This window comes from Cryptomeria japonica, chromosome 8, assembly GCF_030272615.1.
Source record: "Cryptomeria japonica chromosome 8, Sugi_1.0, whole genome shotgun sequence".
Lineage (NCBI taxonomy): Eukaryota > Viridiplantae > Streptophyta > Pinopsida > Cupressales > Cupressaceae > Cryptomeria > Cryptomeria japonica.
This window is the reverse complement of record NC_081412.1, coordinates 533,991,987-534,017,745: the sequence shown is the minus strand read 5'-3', so window position 1 is coordinate 534,017,745 and position 25,759 is coordinate 533,991,987. Positions and strand designations below refer to the sequence as shown.

General features: G+C 33.6%; 1 protein-coding gene across 1 annotated transcript; it reads left to right on the top strand.

The window, feature by feature from the left end:
- The first annotated feature begins 17,746 nt into the window (after positions 1-17,746).
- Positions 17,747-19,681, top strand: LOC131027705 (WAT1-related protein At5g07050-like). Its single transcript, XM_059210492.1, has 7 exons — positions 17,747-17,928; positions 18,037-18,099; positions 18,192-18,305; positions 18,709-18,940; positions 19,047-19,205; positions 19,333-19,484; positions 19,567-19,681. Exons 1-7 carry the CDS (start codon positions 17,747-17,749, stop codon positions 19,679-19,681), a joined length of 1,017 nt encoding a protein of 338 aa, XP_059066475.1.
- Positions 19,682-25,759: the final 6,078 nt, after the last annotated feature.

Here is a 25,759-nt window from a genome sequence, read left to right as displayed (position 1 = left end):
CAAATCATATCGTTAGGGAACATATTGTGTCGTACGGGGTTGTAGGACACAATATGACCCCTAACGACATGATTTGGTGTCTTAAGGGGTCCTATGGTGTCATTAGGGATCATATGGTGTCCATAGGGGTCATATAGTGTCTTGGGACACCATAGGACCCCTTAAGACACAATATGACCCCTAACGACACAATATGACCCAAAGCAACCCAATATGGTGTCATTAGGGGTCATATGGTGTCTTAAGGGGTCCTATGGTGTCCCAAGACACCATATGACCCCTAATGACACCATAGGACCCCTTAAGACACCAAATAATATCGTTAGGGATCATATTATGTCATACGGGGTCGTAGGACACAATATGACCCCTAATGACATGATTTGGTGTCTTAAGGGGTCATATGGTGTCTTGGGACACCATAGGACCCCTTAAGACACAATATCACCCCTAACAACACAATATGACCCAAAGCAACCCAATATGGTGTCATTAGGGGTCATATGGTGTCCTAAGAGGTCATAAGGATTCATGGGACACCATATGACCCCTATGGACACCAGATGACCCCTAACGACACCATCGGACCGCTTAAGACACCAAATCATGTCATTAGGGGTCATATTGTGTCCTACGACCCCATAAGACATAATATGACCCCTAATGTCATGATTTGTTGTCTTAAGGGGTCCTATGGTGTCGTTAGGGATCATATGGTGTCTTGTGACACCATAAGACCCCTTAAGACACCAAATTGTGTCGTTAGGGGTCATATTGTGTCCTACGACCTCGTAAGACACAATATGACCCCTAACGACATGATTTGGTGTCTTAAGGGGTCCTATGGTGTCGTTAGGGGTCATATGGTGTCCATAGGGGTCATATGGTGTCTTGGGACACCATAGGACCCCTTAGGACACAATATGACCCCTAACAACATGATTTGGTGTCTTAAGGGGTCCGATGGTGTCGTTAGGGGTCATATGGTGTCCATAGGGGTCATATGGTGTCCCATGAACCCTTATGACCTCTTAGGACACCATATGACCCCTAATGACACCATATTGGGTCGCTTTGGGTCATATTGTGTCCTAAGGGGTCCTATGGTGTCCCAAGACACCATATGACCCCTACGAACACCATATGACCCCTAACGACACCATAGGATCCCTTAAGACACCAAATCATGTCGTTAGGGGTCATATTGTGTCCTAAGGGGTCATAGACCACAATATGACCCCTTAGGACATAATATGACCCAAAGCAACCCAATATGGTGTCATTAGGGGTCATATGGTGTCCTGAGAGGCCATAAGGGTTCATGGGACACCATATCACATAACTATCATTAGGGGTCATAGTTATGGGTCGTAAGACACAATATGACCCCTAACGACATGATTTGGTGTCTTAAGGGGTCCTATGGTGTCCCAAGACACCATATGACCCCTAACGACACCATAGGTCCCCTTAAGACACCAAATTGTGTCATTAGGGGTCATATGGTCTCTCTCTCTCTCTCTCTCCTTCCTTCTCTCTCTCTCTCTCTCTCTCTCTCTCTCCTTCCTTCTCTCTCTCTCTCTCCCTCTCTCTTTCCCTCTCTCCCTCTCTCCCTCTACCTCTCTCCCTCCCTCTCTCTCTCTCCCTCTCTCCCTCTCCTCCTCTCTCTCTCTCCCTCTCTTTCTCTCTCTCCCTCTCCCTCTCTCCCCCCTCTCTCTCTCTCCCTCTCCCTCTCTCCCCCCCTCTCCCTCTCTCTCCCTCTCCCTCTCTCCCCCCCTCTCTCTCTCTCTCTCCCTCTCTCCCTCTCCTTCTCTCTCTCTCTCTCTCTCTCTCTCTCTCTCTCTCTCTCTCTCTCTCTCTCTCTCTCTCTCTCTCTCTCTCTCTCTCCCTCTCCTCTCTCTCTCTCTCTCTCTCTCTCTCTCCCTCTCCCTCTCCTTCTCTCCCTCTTTAAAATATGACTAATAAAATCCGATATCCAATTTAATCGGATATCGGATTTCTGCCATGGGGCAGTTTACTTTATAAATGGCGACAATGGGAAATTCATTGGGGACCGCAAATTTTTGTACAAAAATTGGATATCAGATAAAATCTGATATCCGATTTTATCCGATATTCGATTTTTGTACTCAAATTTTCAAATTTCAAATTTCAGCTTAGGAATGCTTTGGTATTAGGCTTGGAAGTTACAAGCTTGGAAAGTCAACTAAAAAATGTGTTTTTCAGTATTCCTTGGTTTTGCAGACTTTACCTTGGTGGCTGATGACTTTTTTTGTAGCCAAATTTGATAAAACGAAAAGGGTTTTTTAAGGACGTTCCTAGCTTTCCAAAAATATAAGGCTTGTCTTATTTTGACTTTAGTAAATAATTATTATTTATTTTCTAATTGAATTCTGACAATAGTCCTGATTGATATACTGATTGAAAAACACTCATAACTTTCAAACGGTATAACATTTTTTGAAACCGAAACATGTGTCATATCCTATGCTTCGTCTAATATAGGGAAAAATTAAAAAAAATTAAATTGTATAAGGTTTTGACCAAGTTAAGGTGGTCAGACATAGGAGTTTCTAAATTTCTGAAAAGCTGTAGTAAAAAAATCATAAATAATTATTTAATTTATAAAAAATTAAAAAGAAATATGTGTCACATCCTGACATGAGTCTAATACTTATATTATAAATATTATAAAAAAATATTAAGATTTGATTGTGATTAGGGTGGTCAGACATACGTCTACTTCTTATTTTTTTCCTGAAATTTTAGTACCACTACATTGAAATTTGAAATTTTCATCAAATAGGATTTTTTTTTTCCAAAAACAACTAGTAGCTTAGAAACTACATTCAATTTTCTATATATTCTCTTTTTACATATTTTAAAAATAATGTTCACAACTTATTCAAATTTTCATGTCAAGTTGCATAACTCTGATTTTTCTGAAATTTCATTACCACTTAAGGGCCTATTTTGGCACACCATGATCCTGCACATACCCATATGTAAGATGCAACTATAACAGTTCATTTTGTCTACTTGTTCTCTTGTGAGAAGTGAGCCCTTTGATAGTGAGCCTTCATTTTTTGGGCACTGAGCCCTCTAGGCGTGAGCCTTAGGTAGTGAGCCTTGAAATGATCATTTTGTAATATATTATAACTAGTTATATTATATTGAGAGTCAACCCTCTCCATGGTTTTTCCCTAATAGGTATAAAAATAAAAATTTGGTGTTATCTTGTGTATGATGCTATGAATGATGTCTCTACTTTTGCTTCTTATTTGATCATTCATTTCTTTTTGTTACATGCTTATTGATATGAATTTGCAAAGTGATAGTTGGGTTGATTTTAAATTTTAAAAAAGGAATATTGATTCATCCTCCCTCTTAGTATTCTTGTTGTTCAACAATTTCTATCAGAGCTTGGTCCCTTGTTTTAGCTTAACCACTTAAGGGAGATCTTGTTGGTTGAATAGATGACTCTTGAGTTAAGTGTTGAAGAAATTCTTATTGATGGAAAATTGCAGACTGCTCTTGAAGATCTTGAGAATATGGAAAGTGAAAATAAGGATTTGAAAGAAAATATCAAAGAAGAAAATAAATGCATCAGAAAACTAAGGGAACATATCAAGAAGTTCAGAGAAAGATATAGAGAGGTCAGCAAAGAATTGAAACACACAAACAAAATAATTATCAATCTAAAGTTACAAGTTGAGGAAAGTAAGAAAACTAAAAGAATGTCTAAATTATTTAATCAAACATAAGAGTGATGAATGTACAAGAAGAACATGAAGTTTTAACCCTAAGATCAAAAGATAAATGTTGGCAAAATAGGTGTTGTACACCTTGCATAATAATGTAACTTATAATTGTAATATTTATTTATTTGATGTTGTACATGGATGTGTAACATGCAGAGATTCTTTGGGAATATTCTCAAGACCACTTGATGAGTGGTATTATAACATTGAGATATATTATATTGTATTTATTTAAAATTGAGAAAATTAATTTAATAAAGTACGCAATATTAGATGTGGGGTCAATGGGATAGTTAGCCCATGGTTTTGTATCACAAGGTTTTCATGTAATACGGTTACTTGGTGGTTTTGTGGGAGCTTCTGTCTATAAAATCAACCATAAGGGTAGTTGTTCAAGTTAGCTAGTTAGCCAGGTTTAGCATTTGTGGAGGTTGAAATCATGGCATGGGATGTGGTTGCATGCTTGTTCACATGGAGTGCTTGTTGATGGCTTGTTGATGGTTGGGGTTTCGAAGGCTTTCATGAATATATTGTGATGTTGCATTGTTGAATAATACATGGATGATGGATGCTTTTGGAGGCTAAGTTTTTCCCTCATGAGGGTTTTCCCAAGGTATATCTTGTGTCAACTTTGATGGGTATGTTGTCTATTCTTTTCATATGGATTATAGGTGATTATTTTATTGAAATCTCAATTGGTTTATGTGGAAATTGTCATAAAGTTGGCTGCAAGTTTCCTTACAAGTGGTATTAGGGCTATGGTTTTATGGTGTTATAACCCTAGGTGTTGAATCCATGAATGCATGTTAGAATGAAAGACAAGACAAGATATGAGGGTTTTTTGCAAGTTGCAGATTTGAGGGAATTTATTTCATATTTGGATTTATATAAAAATATTTCAAAATGGGTTTTCCATGGATTTGCAATTTGCGGGTTTTGGGGGTGAAGTTTCAGATTTGACCCTGTGGGACAAAATAGATCCCATGGTTTGTATCAAGGAGATCGGGAGATGAATTTTGATATATAATTCAACTTGTTTTGATGATAGTGGCTCATGTTGCAAAAAAATTTAGATGATATGATCGTATTGCCTACACAATCATCATTAAAAAAAATTATCCTGCGAAAAAATTTGAATTAAAAAAAATATTATTTCAGGGTATTTTTGAAAAGGTGAAAATTAAAAAAATTGGGGGTCAGATCCCATCCCGACTCCTATGAACCCTACGCACGGAGGCGACATGCTTGCATGTGTATGCCTGTAGGTTGTACCCTGTAAGTTGTATGCCTGCAGGGCTATCAGCCCCGGGCAGTAGCGAGGTTAGTAAGCCTGAAGGCTACTAGTTCGTGGCTATTGTGCTGACACCGACGGGTGCTCCACCAGTTGGTGGGATTTGAACCCTTGGTCAGGTGGAGACCCACCACCCACTGGTGGTAATAAATATTTAAAACAAGCAAAAAAATTATGCCATAGAATTTAAATTTTTAAATTTGTTTTTTATAAAGTTTTTAAATAAAAGCTGATATATTTTGCCAGTAAAATTATTTAAAATGCCATGTATTTTTATATTCCATGTTTGATATGTGGAGGGGTCCGACCAATGGCTGACCTGATTTATTATTAAAAATTTTAAAAAATTATTTTTATGGCATATTGGTATTTTGGAGGATCTAGTTGACTTGCATATAGTCTAATTGGCTATTTTCTTTCACAAAGCATAACTCAAGCATATGGTGTCAAATTTTTAGACTTCTTATAGTCGTTGGAAAGGGGAGTCAGTGTACAATATTGTGATATGATTAGTTTTTCTAGATTTTATTGTTTGGGTAGTGAAATGTCAGCTGGAAGTTAGCGTTACCTTTTCTACTTTGAGAGGTCATAACATGAGCATACGGAGTCAGAATTTGGACTTCAAAAAGTCAATGGAAAGCTCTTGAAGAGTACTACACTTTGGTTTAGATTTGGAGTAGGTTTAATATGACTTATTTATTTATATATTTGTGAGATTTTGCCAAGATCTAGAGGCAATGGAAAGCACAAATAAGAGAGACAAAATAGATGATAGGAATAAACTGTGTAATATCAAGATGCAAAATATGATCAACTGGATCATTACAAGATGGGATCCCCCCTAATAAATTTTGTTTGATAGTTCATTTTTTTAAAACCCCCCCAAAAAATCACCCCCCTTCTTAAATAAATTAAAAACTTTCAACTTTTTAAAAAAAATTTCTAATTTTCTGAAAATAATGAAAAACGGAAAAAATAAAAAATTTTTTTTTAGACCTGTACCTACAAGTCCGTATGGCAGGACAAGAGGGGATATTTTTCCAATGCGGGGTAAAGGAGGCCGATTTCGACAAATTGATAGTCGATCTTGAGGTTTTTGGGCCTTCTGAGTGCAATGGTGATGACAGATTTCGCCAAAATGCTCCAAAATTGCAGATCGGTGTCAGGACAAGTCACAACCCTCCACCTTCAAATGGCTCTAGATTTGGATGAAACAAAAGGCGATTCTTAATTGCTCGAACCTCCTCAATCCAATGGTGACCTCAGATCTAACCCAACAAGCTCCAATAATAACCTACAATAGAAAGCTCCAAAATGCAAACCCCAATTTTCTCTCAATTGGCAAACCAATGACACTCTAATGGCTCTGATACCATGTGAGAATTTTCCAAGATCTAGAGGCAATGGAAAGCAAAAATAAGAGAGACAAAATAGATGATAGGAATAAACTGTATTCTATCAAGATGCAAAAAATGATCAACTGGATCATTACAAGATGTTCAATGATTGCCCGTACAAACAATGTAGATGAGCCTGCTTATATAGGCAAGGTTAGGGATATGTGAGCATACAAACATGACATGTGGCTCAATAAGAAACAAGGGTAGGTAGGAAATAGGTGTGGGTAGGTAAGAGAAACAATATAATATTCCACATGAGGTGGATCACCCATTGAATGTGGAATGTAACAACAAGATAAGTCCACAAAAGGTGGAAATTCTCTTGCACACACTATCCCAATGTGGGACAAACGCCCAAGTGTCTCATACCCAAACTACTATGAAATGCATGTACCTAACTAAACTTATGTAAAGTGTAATAATATCCATGATGAATAATTATATACACCAACAATATTGATCTAAGATATTTATGAGTTCTTTTGACTATGGTGACATTAAATGAGTTTATGACATGTTACATATTGGAGATTTGGAGTCAATGTCATTGTATACTTAGTATGTATCACAAATTTCTCTCATATTGACATGGTTATTAGTTTAGGTTTGAGTATGTATGTTATATTGTTGGGTCTACAAGTTGTGCAGAGTTGTAGGCAGTCTACACATATAGGATTGCATTTATGGCTTGGATATGGGCTGTCTATGGCCATAGACATTTTATTGTTGATACATATCTAGATTGGTGGCTTGGTTTACTCATATGGTTTGCTAATTTTATTGTCATGTTGAGGAGGCGAGATATTTTTACTGTTGGAGATTGTTGGAAGTATGTTGAAAATATGTGCTTGAGAGATATCTGAGAGATGTGTTGTCATTGATCTCAACATATTTCTTTGTCTGTGACAATGATATAGTAAAGTTTAGTGAGTTAGTTTGTTCAGCATAGTCAGTATGTTGAAGATCAGAGTTTGTGGATTAAAGGGTTTGTAGAGGGTTGTCTATAGTTGATTCAGTTCAAGTCTTAGAGGTCCACATGAAGATTTGATTGAGTTTTGGGTATTTGAGTTGTGGCTAGCTTTTCAGTTGTTTAGTGATGACAGAGTGTCAATATTTTGATCTGCATTGCTCTGCATTGTAATATCTTGATCTATGGATTTGGAGATATGTTTGTAACATTTATGTGTATCTTCAATTCAAGTGGTTTATGGTTTGAAGCTCCACAAGTTATTTTTCAAGGTTGACAGTCATTGCAGTTAGTGTTCTTGAGGTTCAGTATAATGATGAAGTGATTTTAGTAATTTGTGTTGATGTGGTGGTAATTCATGATGCTTGTGCATGTTTCTGGATCATGTGAATTTTGTGTTGGTGGTCCACATTAATCGTTGAACTTGTAATTAATGATTTTATCTGGTGCATAAGTGTTCTTCATGTTTTTGGCCGATCGGATGCTGGTAATGTGTTGCAGATGTTCAATGCATAATTCTTGGAGGTGTTTTGTATTCGAGGTGGAAGTTTTGGGTCCATTCTATGTCTTGGCTGACATTGCTTGGTTCACATGTGATTTTTTATTATGTGTGGTTATATTTTTGTAATTATATGGTGAGTGTTAAGTTGACCTTGTTGATCTCTCCAAGGTTGATGTCATGTATAAATAAATGTAATATCCTTGTATTTGTGTGGTGTTGTGGATGAGAGTGAGTATATGTATGAATAATGAATTGATCTTTCGAAAGTAGAGAAGAAGTGGGAAGAAGATAAAGTTGTTATGTGCTTAACTGCAACTATAACTAGACATTAAGGAGATGCTATTTCTTAGTTCATGATTTCCGGGTGTGATCCAAATCTGTTTGTAAGGAAGTAAGCCTTTCCTGAGTTGTATCCCTTTTTTGTTTTTGAGAAGTGAGCTCTAGGGAGTATGTCTGAATGCATGTGCAATCCCCATTGTAATACTTCTATACATATAACAAAATATACTCATATTGTGGCTGTGTCTCCACTATGGTTTTTCCCTTGACCGAGTTTTCCACGTCAAAAATCTTGGTGTTACATGTGTTCTTGATGTGTTGCCGATTTATGATCTCATGCTTAATTATCAGATCTGAGAATAATTTTAAGGTGTGTAAGTTATTGTGACAACTAATTCACCCCCCCTCTTAGTTGTCTGCACTATTTTCATTAGTTACCAGGTACAGTCATGATGGAGGACCCATGGTGTTGACTATGTGTTGCTGACAAGTTGGACACATTGAGAGCTAGATGCTTGTTTCATGGAGGTGATCATGATATCATAGATGTTCCTTGTGTTTAGGGAATTTGGAATGACATGGTTGGATTTGCAGGTGCTTTGATTGGTGATGATTTGATTGGATTCCTGATTGGTTATGGTGATGTATCTTCTTGTTTGAGGATAATGGTTACTTTGACTTTTGGGAGCTCATGATGTGAACTTTGAGTTCATTGATTGCTAGATGGATTTGATTGATTCTCATGTTAGAAGAAGGTTAAATCATGATGTCATGGATAGCTTGGTTACACTTTCAGTGGGAGCTTTTGATAGTGATGATGTGGTGGTGTGGGATCAGTTCTTGATTATTTGTTGGCGGTTTTGTATCTTCTGGATTTAATGTTCATGGTTTACTTGATGATATTGACATTTAAAGTGTATGTGTGTAGACCTCGATGATCTTCATTTAGGAGATGGTTATCATGATGCCATGGAGAGTTTGGTGTCACAATTTAGTGAAAGATTGATGGAGTGATGTGTATTCACCATTGGATGGTGGATGAGATTCTTAGTGTGCAAATGTTTCGAGGATGCCTTAGATCTTGTTGCTGCAAAAGGGTCTTTCACATTTGTAGGTACACTTGTAGGAGATGGTGATCTTCATGATATTTGAGGATGTGGACATCTTGGAGGATTTTTGGAGTTGAGGTGTGGCTTATGATTTCATTTGACATGTTATCCTTGTTTGATAGGATGGTTGATATTATGTCATAGTACACTCTTGACTACTGGTTTAGAGTTTTGGCATATTATGGTACATTTATGTTATATGTTTATATGGGGCATGTTATCTCTTTGGAAGAGATAGCTAGATAATGTTCTCATGTTTATGTTCCTATTTTTATAGTTGGAGCTTTGACATTGGTCTTGGTAGTTCTCCTTGTATTGTGTACATGAACATTTGCTTGATTTCTTCATCATGGTGCTATGTTGCATTTAGAGTTTTCCATGGATTGATTGGTTACATGTACTCATGGATACTTGGAGACATAGGTGATGTTGGTATTCTCTTGTGTTTAGAGACATGTTGAGACGGTTGATAGTTTCAGTAGGAAGTTAGAGGAGCATTCACTTGGTATAGACTTGAGAGGAGATTTTTCTTAGTGTAAGTCATGATGACTTGAATAGCTTGATGAAAATTCTTATTCCCCAGTCTTGGTCTAACCGATAGTTTGCTACTTGAGAGGTATTGCCCATTGTTCCTTTGAACAGGTGCATCATGTTTATGCTTATCTTTCATAGATATGAATCTTGAGCTATGGATAGATGGTTAGTTATGGAGGATTCAGTTTGTGAAATGGTTGGCATTGGTTATCTCCTTCTGCATCCATGATATATATGTTTGTTTTGTCTAAGGGACTGAATGGGTTTGAGTGTTTTTATGCTATTCTCATTTGGGGTTTTATGGAGGAGATCATACTTGACATAGTTGACATTTAGAGGTTTATGTAGAGGGACATACTACAAGTTTTGATTTGCAGCTTTTCTCTCTTTGGTCTTAGTTATCTTCCTAAATGTTTGGTTTCACATTACATTGGATTTGAGGTTGTTTGGAGTTATGTGTTCACTAGTTTGTGTTCATGTGTTGTCATGTGGCAAATGACATGGAGGTTCCTTTATCTCTTGTCTTTTTTTGGTTGTGGAGAACATGGGAAAGTTTTGGAGACTTGTGGTGAGAGTTGTACTTGCAAGTTATTGGTTTATAGGTTATTCATATTGATGTGGACATTCCTGGATACTACATGGTTATGGTTACACTTTCTATGATATCTTGTTAGTGGATTCATTTCAGATTTGATATTACCTATGTAGTGGGAGTTTCTAGGTGTACATATGTGACATATATTGCACTTGGAAATTATGGTTGCATGTTATAGGTTGTATATGTTGATGAATTGAGATTCACTTGATATGCATACCTTGGAGGTATGGATAGTTGGATGTGTTAGCACTAGGTGTGGGTGCTATTTTAGCTATGTTTATTGGTCCTTGACAACTACTGATGTGTTTGATACCTTTGGATTGAGTGTTTGTCTTTGGATATTAGTTAAGATGGGACTCATCATTCATTGTGATAGATTGAGTGGCTTTCTCTTTAGATGACCTTTTCTATGTCTAGTGGTAGTGGCATGGTGGAGGGTGAGAGTATTCATGTATGAGATGGTGGTCACTTTGTTTCTTGTTGTAGGTATCTTGATGGAGCACATGGAGAACTTTGATTCCATGATGGTATATGTGCAAGAGGGATTTCTCTCTTGCTTATTATGTGGTTACTTATTGCACCTTATGCAATGTATACAACAAGTGGGAGAATATTTGGAAAATAGTTGTTGTCCATCTCAAGCATAATAATGTAACTTATAATTGTAATATTTATTTATTATGTGAGTTTCCCATGGACATGAAATGTAATATTTATTTATTTGATGTTGCACATGGATGTGTAACATGTAGAGATTCTATGGGAATATTCTCGGGACCACTTGATGAGTTGTATTGTAACATTGGGATATATTATATTGTATTTATTTAATATTGGGGAAATTAATTTAATAAAGTACCTGATATTAGATGTGGGGTCAATGGAGTAGTTATCCCATGGTTTTGTAGCACATGGTTTCAAATGATGTAATACCACTTGGTGGTTTTGTGGGAACTTGTGTCTATAAAAGAAACTATAAGGGTAGTTGTTTGGGTTAGCCAATTAGCTAGGTTTAGCATCTATGGAGGTTGAAAGCATAGCATGGGTTCTATGGTTACATACTTGTTCACATGTAGTTCTTGTTGATGGCTTGTTGATGGTTGGGGTTTGAAAGGATTTCATGAATGTATTGTAATGTTGCATTGCTGAATAATACATGAATGATGAATGCTTTTGGAGGTTGATTTTTTCCCTCATGAGGGTTTTCCCAAGGTATATATTGTATCAAATTCGATAGGTATGTTTTCTAGATGCTTTGCATGTAGATTATATGTGATTATTTTGTTTAAATCTCAATTGGGTTATGTGGAAATTGTCTTAAATTTGGTTGCAAGTTTCCCTACAATAAATTCAAGGAAACTATTTATGAAGCTTGATAAAATGATGGCTATGCATAGATCTCTAAAAGACAAAGGTGGATTAGGTTTTGAAACTAGTGAGTGTTCAAATGAAAGAACTGAAGATGAAGGAAATATGAAGAAGACCAAATCTGAATGACGCACTCAAGAAATAAACAAAGGAAGGTCCCCAAATCAAAGAAGTTTTGCAAGAAAACCTTTGGTTAGACAACCTAATGCTCAAAGGTACCCTTCGATGGATATTGTTTTTCTTTCAATAAATTTGGACATACGGCTATAGAATGTAGAAATAGAATGAATCAAAATATTTAGTGTTTTACTTGCAAGAGATCTGGTCATAAAGCTAGTGATTCTATAAGTCAAAGTATGGATGGAAGAAATAGATTCTTGTATGGTTATTGTCAGTTATGCAATGGTTTTGGACATAAGGCTAATCGATGCAAATCTAAAATGACTACAAGAAATTAAGGATATATGAATATTAAGTGTTTTTATTGCAACAAGTTTGGGCAAATTGTCTTATGATGTGAAATATATTTATAATTTAGGACATATTTTCATATATAAAATCTTGTTTATGGGTAAGTGCACCAAGATGTGGTTCCAAAAAGGTGCCACATTTTATCTTTTCATAAAAATGAGCCATTGAAATGGAATTATTTTCCAAACCTTTAGGTGGGATGCCCAAGGAAAATCCAACCCAAAGGGTTGGTGTTTTCTTATTTAAACAATTTGTTGAGTTCCAAATATGCCACTCGCCAAATTCAAAAATTACAATTTTCAAATTTGGTGAGAACCAAATTTAGTGCTTCCCAAATGTGAAAAATTCGCCTTTTGAATTGGGTGCTTGCCAAATGTTCTGTTGGCAAATCCCATGAGATGTTGTGAATTGAAAAATGTTCATGTTTGGACACAAGTTATACCCAATTCCCAAAGAAGAATATATACATGAAATATAACATTTAAGTATAGAAAAGAAAAAGACACTTTGATATGTTAGTTATACTTTAAGTTATATTTCATGTATATATTGGTAGGATGTTTGATAGTTGTTTTAGATATCTAAGAGTTCTGATCTAGATTCTAGGTTTTAGAAAATTGTATAATTTTTAGATTTAGTAAAATTTTAGTAATCAACATACTCTTATCAACATTATCTCACTCACTTTATCTTTCCCAAAATATATACCTATAGATCTCTCTCTATCACTATATAAAGGTTAAAATAAGATAACTAATGCTGGCAGTCACGAGATCGATGACTAGAACTACTAGGGCAACTAATATTAAAAAAAAACTTACATAAAGTGTTGATTGATGATAATAAAGATGATTAGGATGAACAATATATAGAAGAGGAAGAGGATCAGGAGGAGAAAATAAAGGGGGAAGATAATGTTATAGAGAAAGAAAAAGATAACAAAAATAGTGAAGAGAACGGAGATAAGAAAGATTAGTTCAAACATTATAATAGGCTTGTGCATGAGGATAGGGAGATGTTGGAGAATTAGGACATTGGCTACTATTAGATAGGAAAATATGACAATAGGGAGAATATTGTGTTTATGTCTCCAAAGAATCAAGTTTGTAATAATTTTCCAATAGAAAGCCAAGATCTAGAGGCCAATGAATAGCACAACACAAGAGAGACAAAGATAAACAAGAACAAATTGTATCCTCATCAATATGAAAAAATCGATGAACTATAAAATAAATATGAGATTTCTTATAAAACCAAGGCCATAGGAAAATGAGAGCACACAATAACTTACACCAACAATGTTGAGTAGCTACAAAATCGTGCGAATGAGCTCAAAGAGAGTGGAATAGAATAACAATGAAAAGTTAAAAAAAATCAAACAATTTCTTAATGAAATCATAAATATTACCATTGGTATAATGTACAAAGTTGTCATGGGGGTTGTTTGAAGGAGCTCTAAGATTTAAAAAAAAAAAAAGGAACAAAAATGGCAGAGAAGATAGGGAAGATAAGAATGGACAATACAATGACTAATAGAGAGGCCTAGTATGATTCTTTGGATTCCCTACTAATTGGAGTCTCATCAAATGATTCTTCTCCTATGTGATGATGTTTTTTGTTTTTATCTTTTTTTTAAATATTTAAATAGTTTCTTTATGTGGCCTATGTGCCTATACTATTTCTTATAAAATTTTCTATTAGTTTTTTGGAAGTTTAGAATTTGGTTCTTTGCTTTAAGTCTAGTTGTGAGGCCTATTTGGCTCACTAGTGTATCTTGGTGATGTTGTTGTCACTCAAGATTAGGGTGCTTCACTATTTTAGTAATAAAAAATATAAAAAGAATGGGCAAAGAAATACATCATTAAAAAGATAATAAATAAGAATAAAAGTAGGGCAAGAAGAATGCACATTAGATGATTATTTTTGGGAGAATGATAATATAATTAATGAGCAATGGATTGTGGTTCCAAAGAGGGCACCTAAAGGGATTTTTTTTAATGATTTATGAGCATAAAGTTATAGTGTACATCCACATATTTGTATCTTATATTTCACCTTCATCTCTTTTATTTCTATTTTCAATCATGCTTGAATTTTTTATCATGTATTCGTTTTATTTCTCTACTTATTTATCATTTTACTTTTTTTTACATGTTATTTTCATCCACTTATGGGGAATTTTGGTTGGGATTGAAGATTCTTTGTCTTATTTTTTCATATAAATTTTCCTTTTACCTCATTCTTTCTAAGTTCTTCTTCTTCTTTGTTTGCAACCTTTTTCATTTTATATCCCCCCTTGGTTTTATGCCCATTTGAAATTTTTACTTATGTTATGCACTTATATTTTCTTACCTTGTATTCTCTTATTCCACTATCATTTATCTTCTTTCCTAGTTTATCATGTTTTGTTTCCCATGTTAGCTTCTTTTTTCTCATTTATGCGTATACCAATGTTTTTTTTTTTGTCTTTTAACACTACATATTGATCTCACATTACTATGCCATATTTTAATTAGAGATTACAAATTTTAAACTAATAGATTAATATATATTAAAATTTGAAAGTTATTTATTAAATCTTCATTGATACTTAGCGAGCTTATATTGATACATTGTGCTTACTTAGAGCCTACATATGGAGCCTACAGTGATTCAAATCTTAGTTCTAGATTCACATATGGATCATACATTATTATATTATAGTTTTATACCATCCCCCTCAATTGGTTTATATATTTATCATGTACAGGTATTGATAATTATCCTTTTGTGGCATTATGTCTACCCATATCGACCTTGAGCATACCATGTTATATCTTTACATTAAGGATGTTACATTATCCCTCTTAATATGTTTTGCATCTTCATGGTTACATTCTTACATAGGGGGATATCATGGCTTCCCTTCATCACATCGTAAGATTTTATAGCCATAGCCTTGCCATATACCCCTTATACACCAAGGGTACCACACCTTCCCCTACACATTGTACCATTGTTCCTACTCATGTCCATTAAATATTTATCACCTTTCCTACACCATTTTGTGATATTTATCTTAGAAACTACATTAGGGGCATATGTCATTTATATTACCTTATGTACTTATATGGGTGTTCTTGGCCATACGACACCACTTCACAATTTTTATTTCCCATACTAAGGGAAAAATTACCTTCTTAGAAATCATATATTCAACCCATATGTACTTATATCACTCAACACATGATGTATTCTTTTTTTCTATTTCTTACGTGGTCCATATGCTTACATGCTTATCAATAGATATAATATTTACTATCATGTATAGTATTTGTAACACTTGTCATTACTTGAAAGCTCAACAAAGTAATATTAGTGATAAAATGTGCCCCCTCCTTCAATCCACTATGTATCTTATGTTGAGATTTTAGGTAATAATAGGTTCTAGATCTAGACTTATCATTATATACATATAGAACATTGTTGCACCTTGTCATCCCATGAAGCCCACCAGACCAAACATATCACTACTAGCTTTCAAGTAGGGGGATTTTCTTAATTTTATTAATTTCCTACTATTCATATTTCATATATAGTTGGAAAGCCTCTATTTTGTACATAATTCTCACATCTGGGAAGAAAAATATTCATTATATCCCTTTACATTGTCTTGTAGGTTCATATGAAGAACACATACTAAAGGAAATAATGACACCTTACATTTGGTATCCTTTGATGTTGACTATTTAGTTTATATGATTTTTTTTTAGTCTTATGTTGGAAATTTTCTCCTAGTATTTGGCTCAGCCCTTTTGACATGCATAATAATTTTAGGATACACATGCACCTCAAAGTTGTAGCAAAATTTATGTGAAATTTATACAACTAGTATGTTTCCCTTATTTTGTGGCTATTTTGAGGATATATCTTTATATATATGTAAATATCAATAAATGGTACAATATTATAAAAATATGGGCTTAATTAGCATGACTTTTCCCATCCTTGTAGACACACATACTCAAGCACTATCACCTTAGCCTTGCACACTTACAAATTGGTCACTTGAATCTAACAATCTATTCACCCAATGGAATTCTTGTGGGTGTAGGTTTCACACTATTGTTGTAAATCTCACCCTTTTCATTTTCACATTAACATTAAAATTTGGCCAATTAGTTCCCTATTCTTGCTTTAAGCTAACTAAGTAAATATTTTATAAAATAGGATGTTATGTTAGTATTTATAGACAATTATTAGCATTTAAAAAACAAGTAGAATATACAAAAGTTCTTTCTTGTTAAAGAAATCAATATTGACACATTTTTATTTAGTCCATTACAATAAGAAAAATAATCTATATACATTAGTCTAAGACTCTTTCTTGATGATTTGCTATAAAGGCTAGAAAACCTACTGCTATGAAAATTAGAAAATGCCTATAAACAAAAGAAATAAAATACAAAATCATTAAATCTTAGATCTAAAAAACTAAAAAAAAATAATAAAATAAATTTGTAAACATATTAGAAAACTTCCTAATGAATTCAAATTCAAATTCAAATTCAGATTCAAATTCTATATATTTAGTAAGAATAAATCCATCATTTTGATGATTGCACAAAACACCCTATTTTCCTTGAAGAAAACAAGGGGCCTTACTTTCAATATCTTGAGATAGGTGTTTTGAGTCTTTTGTTGACTTGGTTGCATCATGTTCATCTTGGAGTTTTGGTCCAATTGAGAGGGTCACTTATCCATCTTGAAGGAGTTTTATTTACATATAAATACCCACGATGGTGTTTGTCTTGGTTGATTGATCTTTTTCATGTTGGATTGAGCATTTTACACTTTTTAAAATGAATCAAGAGTATGTGGGGCCTTATTTTCAATATCTTGAGATAGGTGTTTTGAGTCTTTTGTTGACTTGTTTGCATCATGTTCGTCTTGAAGTTTTGGTTCAATTGAGAGGGTCACTTATCCATCTTGAAGAAGTTTTATTTACGTATAAATACCCACGATGGTGTTTGTCTTGGTTGATTGATCTTTTTCATGTTGGATTGAGCATTTTACACTTTTTAAAATGAATCAAGAGTATGTCCCCATTCATTGACTTCTGACCAATGTTTATCAACATGTGGAATGCGGACCAGTCTACTAGAACATGGGTGCAAATAAATAGTTCATGTGATTGCAAACAAATATTTTAGATCATCTTTGAAATAAAAGGATAAACCTACATTTGTGAAGACTTTAGAGCTTGAGAAAATGAAAGACAGAGAAAAGCTTGTACAGATGTGTGTCTTTTTCACTGAACTGTACTTCGATCTCTGTTATTTACAGTGAAAAGAATCTTGTATCCGAAATAAATATAAAAAGAAAAGAAAAAGTCTCCATAAAACTAGATTTATTTGTAAATATGCATATATTGCACTATAAAGTGGAGCACAAAACATATGAAACACAAAACTTGTCATAAAAACGATGGCAATGTTTGATAAAGCAACGCCTTATCTAACAATGACAAGCATGGAGTTTGTATATGCAGGGAATTCAATACTTCCTAAAATTTCTATGAACGAGGGAATGAATCATTTTGTTTTGGCAGTGTACAGAAGCATCTTGGCCACCATAGTTTTTGCTCCTTTGGCCTTTTTCCTTGAAAGGTATATATTAGTTTAAATAAATCGATGGTTCTACAGTGAAGATTTTTTATTTTCCTTCTTAGTTATATTGGATTAACTTATAGCTTGTCCCAATGAATTTAATTGCAGGAATTTGCGAACCAAAATCACTTTTGCAATATTTTGTCAGATTTTTGCTCTTGGTCCGTTGGGGTAAATATGCAGGGTTTCCTTCATTTTCTTGTGCTTAAATGTTTTATGATAATTAACAAGGCTTGTAATGGAAGACTGTTTAATATTGGCAGGCCACTGAGTAATATTTTCTATTACGTGGGTTTGAAACAAACTTCTCCCACATTCGGAATTGCAATGCTTAACTTAATTCCTGCTTCTACTTTTCTGATTGCTCTCATTTTCAGGTAATTATAATCAGATTTTCATAATTAATAATTATATCATTTAACTGTGTTTGAATTTGATTGCGTTTAAAGAATGTCAAGAAGAGTCTCTTGACATTCTCTAACATCTTGATGACGGATCATAGTGTGTGATCCCAAACATTGATGCAAAAAGGAATACAGTTCTACATTTCTCGACACAAGTCAAGATGTTAGATAATGTCAAGAAGAGCCTCTTGATATTCTCTAACATCTTGATGATAGATCATAGAGTGTGATCCTAATGATTTATACAAAAACAAATACACACAATCAAATCTAAAAGCAATCAAATCTAAAAACTGTTAAATTATAATACTACTACTGCATGCTATTTTATATTATGTATTTGAAAATTAAAATTGAGTTATGTTTCATCATATAGAATGGAGAAGATAAGAATTCGAGAGATACGCAGTCAAGCAAAGATAGTGGGAACACTTGTGGGTGTGTGTGGAGCAATGCTGATGACCTTCTACAAAGGACCTATTATTCCCATGCCTTGGCCTTCACACGACCAATTGAAGAATCACGATGATAGTAATACGGATATGGTCAAAGGCTGCCTTTGTTTAATTGCATCAATCATTTCTTGGGCTTCCTTGATTATTCTTCAGGTAGCTAACTCTACTTATCATTTTAAACTTCTATACAACAAATATATCATACCTATCCTGATGCCTTCTTTTTCTAATTTAATTCAATCAAGTTTGGTGAATTCAGGCTTGGATTCTCAAGAAGTATCCAGCGCAACTTTCCCTTATCAGCCTAGCATGCTTGATGGGCTTGTTACAGTCAATTGCAGTCACCTTAGCTGTTGAACGCCATCCATCTGCTTGGGCAGTTGGATTCGACATGAAACTCCTTACTGCTGTTTATGCTGTAAGTTTAACATCTCCATAAACAATTGACTTCGTCATTAGACCCGGACACATAATTTTTTTTGGTATAGAATTGTTCCAATACCCACAAATTCATTAGTTGAATGTGGTGTTTTTAATGAATTCAGGGAGTAATAGTTACAGGGGTTGGATATTATCTTCAAGGATTGTGCTTGAAAACAAAAGGGCCTGTATTTGCTACTGCATTCTCTCCCTTGGGTATGATAATTGCAGCAATCATGGACTCCATTATTCTTCATCAGAGAATCTATTTGGGCAGGTTTGTTGTTCTCTGCAAATTTTTGTTTGAAGAACAATGTAACAACGAAACATGCAAAACGTTTTAATGTAATTTTATGCAGTGTGCTGGGAGGAGTGGTGATAGTAGTAGGATTGTATGGTGTTTTGTGGGGCAAAATGAAGGACACAAAGCCTGAAAACATACAAACTCGTAGGGAAGTAAACATGGATGGTTGATGTTGATAATCATGTATATCACATTAGTTAGATAGAAAAATTATAATATGTAAAGTCTGCAATGCCAGCTGTATAAATAAAAAGGAACTGTATTATTATCCAATTTTCTAAAATAAAGTGAAGACTTTTCTTACTCCAATTTTTTTTGGGTCTACTCCATAAACTTTTGTGGAACCCATGAATTATATAAACCTTTTATACAAAAGGAGTGCATTTTAACGAATTTGAGATTCTATCTGATGTGATCATGAATTAAAGTTTCCATTAAAATAATTAATTCACGTAGTTTTTTAACAATTTGAATTGATATTTTATAAGATTATATTAAATCATTTAATTGATTATATTATTGATTTTGTATGTTTAAATTTGAGATATATTTTTAATAATAATTAATATAGATTATTATTCATTTAAAAATAATATTATTGAAAAATCTATAAAATCATAATATACATTATGACTTTCTTTATAAGAATTAAAACCAATCTGGGCAGCTCAAGCCATCTTTAAACTGGGACATTGTTAGGTTTTTCTTATTGTGCAATTAACCAGTTCTCACAAATATCAATGAAACGAGTATCGGTGGAAGAACACAAATGAGAAGTTTCCATAAGCTATTTGTTCCTTTACCAAGGAGAAGGGTGAGGCAATATTATTGCATTATCAAATCTATTGCTTTAGAAGAAAATTATACAAATTGATTTTTTTTTTACATTGGTAACCACCTCTTCCATTCCAATATTTGTTTCCAAATCACCTTGAGTTAATAGTAATGTTAAAAGACAATGCTTTAATTATTTTTTTATCTTTAATGTTTTCCTACATTCCCACTACTTGCATGAAACAAGTTACCTCTACATCTTCTACTACTTGCATTAATTAATTTACCTATGTCTTCCACTACTTGCATAAATCGACAATCATGTTGCAATGTAATGCTTTAGTTAAGTTCCAATCTTTCTTATCATCTTACATTCTTACTACTTGCATCAATCAACTTATCTCTTAAGTCTTTCACTATTTGCATGAACTAGGTAAGTTCTTTAATTACACTTCTAATAGGGTTAGGTCTAATGTTATGATTATATGATAAAGTTTAGGATTATGGTTGGGTTTATGGTTCTATTAGGGTTAGGATTAGGATTAGATTTAACATTAAGTGAGGGTTCAATTAGACTTCATGAAAGGACTCAAATACACTTCAATAAGATTTAAGATTATTATTAAGGTTCTCTTAGGACTACAATTTATGTTAGGGTTGAGTTAACATTATATTTCAAAAATGATACAAAGTTAGGGTTAGGGATCAATTAAGATTACAATTTGGGTTAGGCTTTGACTAGAGTTATGTTCTGATCTAACTTTAGGGTTCAATTAGGGTAAGGGTTATGTTAGGATTCAATTAAAATTAGAGTTAGGGTTCCATTAAAAATGTTCTCATTTAGGTTAGGGTTAGGGTTGGGGTTAATATTAGGACCATCTACATGTTTATATGTGTCATCTTTGATACTAATCATCACCATCCTCTTAATTTTTCAAGAGGATTTGATTAAGGAGAACTCATTCACATATTGAGCTGGTAAATTCTTAAACTTTGTCCATACACACCACTTTTACAAGTCACAATGTTACCATGATGAGTACAAATATATTTTTAAGTGTAAATTATATCTAATTGGTTATGAGAAACACAAATCAAATCTATATTAAACTTATATCTGAAAAATTGATTAAAAACAAATATTTCAAAAAATATATCTCTCAACATATTATATAATTTTTTTAAAAAATACACCCATCTACAGACATAATTAAAATATATATTCCTAATTAAGTCATACTATCTTCTAAAGACTTAAATTGTATAGAGACAAACTTAGAACTTCTCTTCCTATTTTGAAAAGGAGCAACATTATACTATTTAAAAATTAAAATCAACATCACAAGTTTAAATTTTAAAATTGAAAAGTAAATCTCATAAATCTGTTTGTTTTAGTTGAAGTAAACGTTTCATAATAAATTCCTTAAAGAAGTCGAATAACTGCTGTAAAGGACATATGACAGTGTACATGCACTCCAAGCTCTCTAGTGGAGGCAAATGCAGTGAGAATGTATCTGTAAAGGTGATGGCATCTTGTCATGATAACGACTAAAGATTCACCACCATCGGTTATTGAAAACCATACTCCACTTCAACGCACTCTCTGCGAAGAAAACTGGGCTAAATTATTGCTTGATGAGTGCAAAATCTAAGCAAATATGCCAAAGGTAATTTTTATTATGGTAATTAGATTTTATAGAGTAATTGTAAAGTATAAGAAACTATATATTCAACTTAGAAATCTTTTTCTTAAATAAAGTTGTTATGAAGAGAAAAATTTAATCTAACAATGTTATCTAAAATCTAATTTAATTGTATGTTTTGGGGACTTAGGTATCTGTGAATGACATAGCTAAAGAGTATGTAAAATTGACTCACATTTTCAAAAAGTGTACTTCAAATAGTTAACAACATGCATACGTTTAATATATATATTTTTTAAAATTCTACAGATTAAACAGATTATTACTTTTCTTTTGCTCTAATTTATTCACTAACTGTATGTTTTACAAGAACGGAATACTTGAATGCAAAGAGGTAATGAGAAGATAGAAACGTGGAAATGAGTCAGTAAGCATTTACAGTCATTTTCTGAACGCAGCAAATGAAGGTGAAACAATTTGTGCTGAGTGTTTGGTTAGAAAGAGTAGTGGAGCAATAATGGTTACTACAAAATCATATTTCTCTGCTCCAGCATGGCGCACTTTGTAACTTTAGAGAAAATATATTATTATTAATATTATTAATGTAACTCTTCCATCAAGTTAGATTTTTTAGTAAAATTATACAGAAACGTATCTCTATGATATAATAACAATCTATTTACAATTCATATGATATTCATAATAATTTTATTTACAAAAATATTTAACAATATGACTCTACTATCATCAAACATAAACTAGCATTAATTCTAACCTATTTTCCTTTGACATATAAAGTTAGATTTTCATTATCTAATTTTAAGTATAATAAAATCATTAAATAAAATTACATATCATATGTATTATCCATTTGTAAATTGTATGAACTAAATTTGGATAAAGTAATAATATTTATGAATATTATTTTCCTTGAATAATTGAATAAATCCAATCAACATACCTTGTTCTTAAATAAAAAGGGGGCTTCATATTGATGTTTGTGATATCTATTGTTCTTCAAAGATTTTCAAATCTCAATTGTTCAAATCCTAACCACTTTTCTTAGGTGGATTATGCTCCAAGTTTTATGAATTGTAGTGGAAACTTATAGGGCTTCTAATATGGCTTCACCAAAATTGAAGATCTTGACTGGTAATGATTCTAACCTCATAAAAATCCTAAGATATAAATTATTCTCATTGACTTCTTAAATATCCAACAGCCCATTATCCTATGATGGAAGGTATAAATCAATTTTATTATTATTTGTGGAATATAGTGACTCCTAATAACTCACCTTTTCTTTCCATCAAACACAAGTTTCCTTTGGATTCTAGCTTATCTACATATTACTATATGAATTCTGATCCTTTTGATCATTGGCCAAATATTAAAGGGATTATAGGGTGACTAAATAGGAAAATAACCTTATGGAAAATAGTGTGATTTGTAAATTTTGGATGGTTGAAGCTAGATAACCTACATGTATCGAGATCAACATAGTGGAACAAGCCTCCAAGAAGAGGAAATTTCATTTTAGCCTATCCCTAAGGTGTTTTCAGTTTAGAATTTGATTGTATTAATGATAAATATTTTTCCCATAAATTGCTTAGTTACATTTTCAATGTGATTTTATTTTTATTAATCTTTTGTACCCTATCTTCAATCCAAATTTGTGGATTTATTTTCCTATATGGGTGAAATTGTTGCCAATATTATTCCTAAACAAAATGTTTGAAATCTAATGACCGAAAAATTTAAAAAATTCACCACACATCAAAGGTAAGTAAGTTGAATACGGCAAATAAAATATGATCAACATTTGAATACTTAGTCCATGTATTCTTGGAAGTAAGAACGAGAACTCATTAGGGCAAATGACATAAAATTCCACTAAAAATGTTTCAAAGAAAAATTGAAGGTTGTCTTATTTTTTTCTACTTGTACATATTGAAATTGGTAAAACCTAACTTGCAATGAAATTATGAGAATTATTTCTCTTTAGAAAATTTTAATCATAGATAAGTTTCATTACAATTTCATTTAAAGGTTTGTAATTGATAACAAACATTTTCTTCACTTATTTTAGTTTTGAATTTTTATTGACCACAAAAGAAACACTTTAATGGAGAACTACATTACTCTTTTTGATGGTTGTCTTCATAGACCTAAAGAATCTAAGGTGAAAATAGGAATTTTCTTCCCTATTTTTATTGTTTTTTCTTGAATTAGTTTTATCTCCATGGTAGGTATGGTTTTACTTCAAAAAAAATTTGGATCTTCAAAACATAGTTCCTTTTCTATTTCTTCTTTTAATTTCACAAGTGGATCAACTTTCAATATTATTATAGATGAATATCTTTCTCTAGTATAGTTTATATATTTGTTTGATTCTTTCTCTATTAAGTGTGATCAAAACATGTAAGACACACTGTAGTGTGTCAAAATTATATAACCTTTTAGAACAAGAACCTACTAGCAACAACCAAGATGGAATGACAAACTTAACCACAAAACACAAATCTGATAAACTATAGTAATAAGACAGATAAGCAAATTAACAACACAACACACAACACCAAGATTTTGATGTGGAAAACCTGGTTAAGGGAAAAAAAATGGTGGGAACCTACCCACAGTAAGATGATACTTTGCAGTAGTATGTGAAAATATTACAATGGGGAATGTACATGCAGTCAAGCACACTACCTAGAGCTCACTCCATAAGACATTTGCCTAGAAGGCTACAACCCTCAGGGAAGTCTCACTGACTTACAATAAGAATCAGAGTACAATCCAAAAGAAATGAACTGAAAGAATAACATCTCCAAATGCTTGATTATAGTTCCGGTTAAGCATAGATGTCTTCCCTACAATAGCAGGGCGGGAAACCCTGCAATGGACAGGCAAACCAAGGGGAGAATGGAAAGGACGATTCCCAGGATTGTGCGGATTCCTCTTAGCTGAGTGGAAAAGACTCGGTGGATGGGGACCCATAATCAAGCAACAAGCCTATCGTTCCTAATGGAGAAAATGGAGAATCACATGTTGGAGACACTCCTAGGCATGAACCTGTTCGAAGGGACAGTGGTCGGTCTTGGACTTCTCTATTTAGTGTCAATTTGAGTGGAAAGTCCTCGCTCCCTCCAATTCATAATATCTTAGACTCAGAAAAAGGTAGATTTTCTATTGAAATTTCAGACCCTGTTATTAACCTTATGGCAATGACACTGGTTGGAAATTTTTTGGGCTTGAGGCCAAATATTGATATTGTCAGAGCATTTGCTAAACACAAATGGGCGCTTAAAGGTCAAGTAGAGATCACAACTATGTCCAAAGGGGCACTATCATTGGCTTTCTCTTGCAAGGAAGACATGTCAAGAGTGCTCTGTGATGGCCCTTGGCTGATCAGAAAATCAACGCTAGCTTTTCAAAAATGGTCACCTAAGATGGAGCTAAATGAATCCTTCTTTGTTCAGGCTCCAGTTTGGGTTAGACTATCGGGCCTTCCCTTAGAATTTTGGGTGGAAGATGTGTTTAAAGGAATTTCTAGCTCTTTCGGTGAACTCCTTTCTACGGACCCTATCACAATGGCTTGAAGAAGACTTACCTTTTCCAGGATCTGTGTGGGAGTGACGAAAGGCACAAATATACCCCTATCCATTGAGATCAATTATAGATTGAGAAAATGGAACCAACCTTTGGAATATGAAAGTGTCCCTTTCACTTTCTTTCATTGCAAAAAAGCGGGACATACAACAAGGAAATGCCCTCTTCAGGTTGTCAAAGAAAAAGAAAAGAAAGAAAAGGCAATGCAATGGAAAGAAAAAA